Source organism: Morus notabilis, unplaced genomic scaffold, assembly GCF_000414095.1.
Source record: "Morus notabilis unplaced genomic scaffold, ASM41409v2 Scaffold235, whole genome shotgun sequence".
NCBI classification, from domain to species: domain Eukaryota; kingdom Viridiplantae; phylum Streptophyta; class Magnoliopsida; order Rosales; family Moraceae; genus Morus; species Morus notabilis.
Genome location: NW_010360036.1, coordinates 565,523 through 573,865, shown reverse-complemented (window position 1 = coordinate 573,865; position 8,343 = coordinate 565,523). Strand labels below are relative to the sequence as shown.

Sequence of the window (8,343 nt, the reverse complement as noted above, 5' to 3'; positions counted from 1 at the left end):
AAGACAGAAAATGCATAGCTAAACTCCTCTCCGCTTCTGGTCTCTCGAAACATATCGCTTTCTTTCCTGTTAATAGCTCCACTAGAACGACTCCAAAGCTGTAAACATCGCTTTTTTCCGTCAGTTGGTTGGTGAGCAAGTACTCGGGGTCTAAATATCCGAGAGTACCTTGCACCATTGTTGCCAACTCAATTTGGTCCTGAGGAACCAACCTAGAAGCTCCAAAATCGGAGACTTTTGCAGTGTAGTTGTCTACAAGTATATTTGAAGGCTTCACATCTCTGTGAATGATTGGCGTTGAGGCTGCCGAGTGGAGATATGACAAAACCTCCGCAGTTTCTGCAGCTATTCTTAGACGAATTTCCCAAACTAATTTACATGATTTTTCCTTATCATGTATGTGGTCAGAGAGTGTACCATTAGGGACAAATTCATAGACAAGTGAAGGAACTTGAGTTTCCAAACAACATCCCAAGAGTTTGACAACATTCCTGTGGTTAATTTGGGAGAGAACAACTACCTCGTTTATGAACTGTTTGATTTGATTTTGGTCCATAAGCTTGGACTTCTTGATGGCAACAATTCTATTATCTGGCAAAATGCCTTTGTAGACAGTTCCAAAACCTCCTTGGCCAATAATTCTTGAGTCATCGTATTTTAGGGTCGCATTTAGCAGCTCTTCATCAGTGAATATTTTCGCCGTCTCATTGGAGTTGTATTGATCTCGATCTCCAGAGAGTTTCTGTCGTAAAATTAAGCCACCATTCTGACGAAAGAACTTCTCTTTGAGTTGGATTAGCTTCCTCTTCTTTAAAACCAAATACAGCCAAGGGACACAGATGAATAAGGCAATGACGCCTATTACAGCAGCTGTACATTTATAAGTGGTCATTAAATTGATTTCATCTCAACAGTTTTCAACTGCAATATCCCTATAAAATCCTTCTCTAGAAAGTAGAAAGCCCCATCGGATTGAAATTTTAAAGTTCTAAGCAAAAACTACTTGCTTGCAGTAATTGTTTAATTCAAGCTCGATATGGTTTCCTTTTTTAGAGTTACGTAAATGATTAATCACATCAATATTTTATTATAATTATAAAATGAAGATAAACAACATATTTTATCGTAATAAAAAAAAGATAAACAAATTTAATGGAATTTAATGAAAATCTAGTAGTGTAGAGTCGCGAATACTAGTATCAACGTGGTGGTTATTTATTATAAAATTCTTCTTCTTTATATTTGTGACCGAAAAATAAATTACCATAGTTAGATAGAAGTACTAGCGCGACTGTAAGTGATAACACTAATTGACCCCAAGTGACAAATATTTTAATTGCTGCATAAATAATCTTATATAATCCATTTGGGTTATCCTCTCAATGCAAATGTTTATACATATTTTATATGTGCATGTACATGTATATCCAATAATATGTCAAGGCAAGATAGATGTGGTACATCACATGTGTATATTGATCTACACTACCTACCAATAACAATCTTATAAATCAGACTATACGATTGGCGGTGCCGATCCTTGCAAGTAAAACTCCCTGGGGTGTTATCACAGATCTGATCCTTGGTACAATTGTGGACACCGGAGTCACATTCATCAATATCTGCAAACCATTGAAAATGTATATAATTATACATATATGTGCAAGATATTTATAAATCATTAGTGCAATATTATAAACATCACCAAGTTGGTACTAGTTTTCATTTTAGGTGTCGTTTTACAAACGGTATGCTTAATTTCTAAATACTCTACATATTAGTAAATGCAGAGGCCGTTAGTTAATCAATCGATTTCAAAAGTTTCGGCAGTTAAGACGTAGATCAAACTATTTATATTGTAACAATATATAGTTAAGAGTATAACTCTTATCGTTCAATAAAATAACACCTGTTTGGCAACCAGCAGGGAGGTAAGCGTTTCCCCGGTAGCCCTCCTTGCATTTGCAGTTGTACTGCAGCCCGTCGGGCGTGAACTTGAGGATGGTGTTATCTCTGCCGCACTTAGTCTTATTATCTATCGCCCAATCAACCACCACCGGCATTTTGGTGTCGGAGAAATTCCCAAGGAAATTGCGGGAGAAATTGAACTGGGTGCGTTCGACTACAAAGGCGTAAGTGCAGGGGTTAAATTTTTTGACGTTGGTATGGTTTTTAAAGCTCCACGGCGATATCTTGGCATACTTGAGCCCTTGGGGTATGTCTACCTGACAACACCCGATCCCGGAGCATGATCCATCGTCAGGCACGTCGTCCTTGTCCACACAAGTTGACATGCGCCCCATGGAAAAGGAACTGTTCTCTTTGTGAATACCCGTGAGGTAGGCGTAGGAGTCGCAGCCGATGACGACGAAATTGTTTTTGGGACTGGAGATTGAGAGCGAGCGAAACTTGAGCCAGGGTTTGTTCCCCACACGCGTGCATCGGACTCGTTGTAGCAGTCTTTGGCGACGTACCACATGATGGTCATCTCGAGAGGGTCGGCGGATATGTTGGTGACTCCTATATTTTCACCGTATATAGGGGTCGAGTTGCTGCAATTGATGGTGAAATTGGCATTGAGGGAACAGTTTTCCGACATGCCGAACGGGTACGGGATTTCGACGTCTCCGCATCGGTCGGAGCAGCCTTGCAAGGCTGCTGCTGCTGCTGCTGATGATGATGATAGACTCGAGTGAGTCGTGATAAGCAAGACAAGTAGACCCGCTTGCAAGATAAGCAGCGCTCCATGGAAGTTGAGAGCCACCATTTTTGGACTAAGTATAACTTTGGTGAGCAGCTAATTAATTAAGAATACTGGAAGATTAGTGAAGTACCTCAATCTATATACTAATAATCGGTGGACATAGGCAAATGGAAGACTCATTCAATATACACGAGACTAAGTCGTCATTGCTTCTTTTTCATTGAAGTCCTTGGGGTTTTTTTTTTTTTTTTTTTTTTTTTTCTTTTTGGGCTGAGATTTTGTAAGATGAAGAGAAAATTATAAAAACTGACCTTTAAACAAATTCTTTTAAGGTTTTATGTTTTTATTTTATTTTTTATTGTGATGAGCTATCTTTTTATAATAATTTGTTAAATTATATATAGTAATTTGTACAGTTCTCACCACTAATCTGAAACCCGATAATTTGTTAAATTATATATAGTAATTTGTACAGTTCTCACCACTAATCTGAAACCCGTAGATGGTAATCGGAGACACATCGTCAACATAATTTATTAAATTATAAATAATAATATGCCAAATTAAATCTGGGAAGTGAGTGGACGCTTTCACCCGTATTATTTTTAACAAATTAGTTGATGATAATTGAATATTATCAAATTGTTGTTGTATATCGAAAAGCCTCTGTCCACGTCAACTCATCGTTTTTTTCACGTTTTACAACAACTACAAATTATTTAATCTAACTAATCACATTATAATAGTATGTCATTTAATAGATTTAAATATTAAAACATGAAAATTAAAGACAGTTGAAAACATTTTATTAAATATTTTAAATGTTGTGATATAATATTGTTCGTTATACACTATTTTAAACAGTATAATTGGGCGGATGATGTGAGCACTGTTATCGCTGACGTTGATATGACAACCCTCCTTGTGCCATGCTAGCGACGTTGATTCACTTTTCCATCGTTTTGTTCTTTCTCAATCTGCCGTTTTGGTGCTTTTTGTCGTTTGCGTTACTAATGTCGGTTTTTAATTGTGGCCATCGACGCGGCCATTTACAGAGAGATAGCCACTGCGACATGTCGGTTATCCGTAGAAATCCAAACGACATGTCGTTTATACTGAGCCCGTGTCACTAACCTTTAGAACTCTGAAAACTGAAAATTGTTCTTACCAGAGACACAGAAAATAACTACAATTACGTGTTCTCTTAAACCCTAGGCACTCGGACCAAATTTCGCTGTTTGGCTCGAGAGAAAACAGAGCTCTTTTTCTTTGCGCTTTAATAAAGTTCAGTTCTTGGTATAAGATTTCTTTCGCTTTAATCAACTTCATCGTCGTTTTATTGATTGATTGACAATTACGAAGAACTTTTTGTACCAAGGAGTTTTTACACAAAATCTGTATTTGAGCTAGGTGTTTACACGGATTTATATATCTCAACAGTGAGATTGAGAAATTTTAAGTTTTACACGAATTCATATCATCGTTATATATAATTTCATTCTCATTGTTGATTTGAGGGTTTGATGCTTGTGGTATTACCATTGCAGGATTATGATATTCGACCAAATTTGTATTGAAATAGATATTTTAGAGGCTTATAAATGCCTGATTTCTCTTAGCCCATTAGATTGTTTTCTAATTGCTTTATTGCTGGGATAAGTTAGAACAATAACTAAAAAAAAAAAACCTTGATGTTGTTTTTCCATTAAATTCATTTTTTTTTTTTTGTTTTTTCAAATGCTAACACTTAAATCTCTACATTTCATCACTAGGGTCACCTTGCCTTGACGGGCACATCTTCAAGCTCCCATGGCACCTGCCCTGGAGATTTTAGGTACCTAATTGTAGTATTCTGTAGTGTAGTCATAGAAATCTTTGTATCATTTCTGTTTTTCTTATTTGTTCTTTTCTTTTGATCAAGTCCGAGGACCGGAGGGGTTCTCAATCTGGAACGGTCCTCCGTTCGGAGAGGGTCAGCCGGGTGTCAAGCTTGAAACGAGTCCTTGCAAGAGTGCAAAGTTCAGTGAAGATGGAACTAGGCTAATGGTGGTGAAATCTGATTCCGTGATTAGTATCTATGATTGCAACAACTACAAGGAGATAAGAAGTTTTCAAGTGCCGAACTTCACTGCGGCCACCTTGTCCCCTCGTGGGACTTATCTTCAGACTTTCCAGAAATCCTCAACCCCACAAGAAAAGAATGTGACTTTGTGGAAGATAGAGACTGGTGACCCTGTTTATCAGCAGTTCCAAAAGAACATGACGAAAAGCACTTGGTACTTAGTATTTCACAAGGTCTTGTATTTTGCGAATTAAACATGAACAACCAAGATAGGTCAAAGGGAGTGTTCTAGATTAATCTTTGGTCTCGTTCGTTTCGCCGATTCGAGTTTTTAATTCGAGTTTAAAAGTGAATTTATGTGAGAGAAAACACTTTAGCACGAAAAGTTGAATTTGAATTTTCATGAGAGTAGCAAAAACTTGAGTTATGATTCGAACTAAGGAAAGGAGTGAGGCCTTTATCTTGTGATATTAGCTTATGAGTCTTTGATTGTAAGGTATCTTTCTCCGTTTTGCTGCTCATCAGGCCATCTATTAGATTCAGCTCCAATGAAGATGTTGCATGTCGTTTAGCAACCAATGAGATTCAGTTCTTTGAGGCTGGAGACTTGTCCAAAGGAATTGTCCATCGGATAAGAGTTCCCGGAGTGGCTGCAGTTGAGCTTTCTAAGGCACCTGCTTCTCATGTGGCAGTATTTGTTCCCGAATCTAAGGTTCTTAACACAATTCCAGTTTAACTCTGGTGCTGGTTTTTCATTACACTTGTTGGATCATATGCTATGCAACTATAGCTATACATGCCACTTTTGAAATGGAATCTTTTACTTCTATTTTGCTCTTTACAGGAAAGCTTGAGTAACAACCAATCTTGTATGTCTGTTTATGTAACCTTTGCTGATCAATGAGTTTGAGTCGAGGCTTTATTATGTTAAAATGAGTGCCAAGTATAGCAAGTATTAACTTATTTGACTTCTTTTTAACTTTTATTACATCCTTTTCTTTGGTCTTTTTCACTTATTCTGAAGTTAAATCTTATATTCAGGGGGTTCCTGCTAGTGTCCTGATATTTACATGCGGAAAGGATCCACAGAACCAACCCGTAGCTCGGAAGAGTTTTTTCCGATCCTCATCAGTGCAACTGAGTTGGAATCAGGGCTCTACTGGGCTTTTAGTTGTGGTGCAGTCAGATGTTGATAAGACCAACCAAAGTTACTATGGGGAATCAAAGTTGAACTACTTGACTACAGATGGGTCCTATGAAGGGCTTGTACCTCTTCGTATGTTTGATCTTTTGCCTTTTAAACCAAAAATCAGTTTTAAATCTGTGTCATCAACTAATTCTTCATTATACTTTTTGCCTTTTAAACCAAAAATCAGTTTTAACTCTGTGTCACCAACTAATTCTTCATTATGCTTTTTCGCAGGTAAAGAGGGGCCTGTTCATGATGTTCAGTGGTCATATTCTGGTTCAGAATTCGCTGTTGTTTATGGGTGTATCCTTCTATTCTTCCTTAAGTTTTGCATTCTTGTTGCAGTTCCTCTAGAAGCACCAAGTGCTGATAATTATGAAACCTTAAACTGGTATCATTCATTGTAATTCTTTCTGCAATCCTTTGAATATGTGCCGTTCCTTGACTATCTTAGTTATGCCTGCTAAAGCAACTGTGTTTGACAAGAAGTGCAATCCTCTACTTGAGCTTGGAACGGGCCCATACAACACAATCCGATGGAACCCCAAAGGAAAATGTATCCTTTTGTAAATAATTCACTTAATTTCTCCAGTTTTTCTCCTGTACAAGGTTTGGGTTGCAAAACAGACCATCATCTTTCTTTCAAGTATTCTTGTCCTTGTAAAATGAATTAAAAAGAAAAAAGAAAAAATTTTATATTCGCGGGCCTTAATTCCCTCGTCAACAGTTCTATGTTTGGCTGGATTTGGTAACTTACCTGGTGATATGGTATGTCATGATTAGATATTCTTACTCTTCTTATCTCTTTCTTCCTCTTCTTCCGGTTTTCATTCTGGCTGTACCCCTAAAAGTAATCAAGGGGTAAAAAAACAATTAAAGGAGAAAGTTTTCTGAATAGTTTTCCGCAACTCTCCCTACTGTACACATTGTATTTGTGATTCAGCTTTCCCTTCGTGTATCTATGTATGCCCTTAGGGAAAGGAAACAGTCATCATATGTAAATTCTGATGTTATATTTTATTATATATGGTTGACCTTGTAGGCATTTTGGGATTACACAGAGAAGAAACAGCTTGGAACTACCAAGGCTGAATTGTCCGTGACTAGTGAATGGTCTTCAGATGGATGCTATTTCATGACAGCCACAACAGCTCCAAGACTACAAGTTGACAATGGGTATGTTAATTTTCTAATCATAGAAGGGACATTTCTGAATTAGAGCTGTCTTGTTGCTGTTTTGGTGGTCTGCTCAAGTAGAATTATTTTGCTGTTGGTTGATTCTATTGTTTTGTTTTTGTTCTCGTTATAGGATTAAAATTTTCCACTACAACGGCTCACTTTACTTCAAGAAGATGTTTGACAAGTTGTTCCAGGTGAGGTGGAATCAGGATTCTTCTTGAAATAGTCTTGGAACTGGCACGGAATTCCTTGTAAGCTTAGCATGATCTGCTTTAATTTTTGGTTCTGAACTATCCGTCAGGCTGATTGGAAACCAGAGTCACTAGATAGATATGGTGACATTAATGAGCTCATCAAGGCTATCGACACGTTAAAAGTTGACGAAACCAAACCACAAGGTCTCTAGTACCATATATTGTGTGTTCTTCCACTACTTACTTTGGATCTATTATGGCGTTCATTTATTGATGGAGGAATCTGAAAATTTTGCAGGAGAGATGTCAAAAGTTTCTCAGACTTCTGCAAAAAGCACGTCAACAAACCCTCCTGCAGCAAGGCCTGCTGCTTATCGCCCACCACATGCCAAGAATGCCGCTGCTGTTCAAGCTGAGGTATAAACGTCTCATATTGTGTCTTCTTTTATCGTTGCTTGAAATGATTTTTCGTGATCTGATTCCAATTATTTCAATGATTTTTCGTGGCAGTTATTTGGACAGAGCCCTACTGAGTAAGTACACATCAATTTCTTTGTTTCTTTCCCTGATTTGAACTATCATGAAGTGAATTTTCTTATCAAATATTTTTCTAATAATGTTTCAACTATTACAGAACAATGAGCAAGAATGCATTGAAAAACAAGAAGAAAAGGGAGAAACAGAGAGAGAAGAAGGGTGCCGAGGCAGCCAGCGGCCCTTAACTGAGGGAGTTGCCGAATGCTCGTCAATGGTGTATTTTTAGGCTTTACCAACAATGTACTATTCTCAATGACGTTTGCTTGCAAAATTGTCTTTCAAACAGTCATTTTTTGCTTATAATTCTGCCAAAAGTTTTGACCGGATGATATTAGGAGAGTATATCGACTTTATATGAAGCTTTTGTAACATTTTGCAAGTGTTTGTCACGATTGCTTTTCCTTTTCATGTACTTTACATTGATAAGATTGATATTTATGGAAATTCCAATTTCAAGAACTGATTATATACTAGAGAA

At 37.4% G+C, this 8,343-nt stretch overlaps 1 protein-coding gene and 1 pseudogene across 1 annotated transcript; one reads left to right on the top strand and one right to left on the bottom strand.

Moving 5' to 3' along the window:
* Window positions 1-2,767, bottom strand: part of LOC112091157 — a 3,758-nt pseudogene extending 991 nt beyond the window's left edge.
* A 1,120-nt stretch (window positions 2,768-3,887) lies between these two features.
* LOC21401115 (eukaryotic translation initiation factor 2A) lies at window positions 3,888-8,254 on the top strand. The gene is made up of 14 exons (XM_024164077.1): window positions 3,888-4,000; window positions 4,477-4,538; window positions 4,626-4,980; window positions 5,292-5,478; window positions 5,808-6,042; window positions 6,190-6,258; window positions 6,410-6,511; window positions 6,683-6,723; window positions 6,998-7,131; window positions 7,265-7,328; window positions 7,436-7,532; window positions 7,627-7,745; window positions 7,839-7,861; window positions 7,963-8,254. Exons 2-14 carry the CDS (start codon window positions 4,514-4,516, stop codon window positions 8,048-8,050), a joined length of 1,539 nt encoding a protein of 512 aa, XP_024019845.1. The 5' UTR covers window positions 3,888-4,000; window positions 4,477-4,513; the 3' UTR covers window positions 8,051-8,254.
* The last annotated feature ends 89 nt before the right edge of the window (window positions 8,255-8,343 follow it).

Excerpts from the sequence above, each read along its gene's own strand:
- LOC21401115 (XM_024164077.1), top strand. The coding sequence starts at position 4,514 with ATGGCACCTGCCCTGGAGATTTTAG. Across the intron at positions 6,724-6,997 it reads GTAACTTACCTGGTGATATG|GCATTTTGGGATTACACAGA; the intron begins GTATGTCATGAT and ends TTGACCTTGTAG. Across the intron at positions 7,132-7,264 it reads AGACTACAAGTTGACAATGG|GATTAAAATTTTCCACTACA; the intron begins GTATGTTAATTT and ends TTCTCGTTATAG.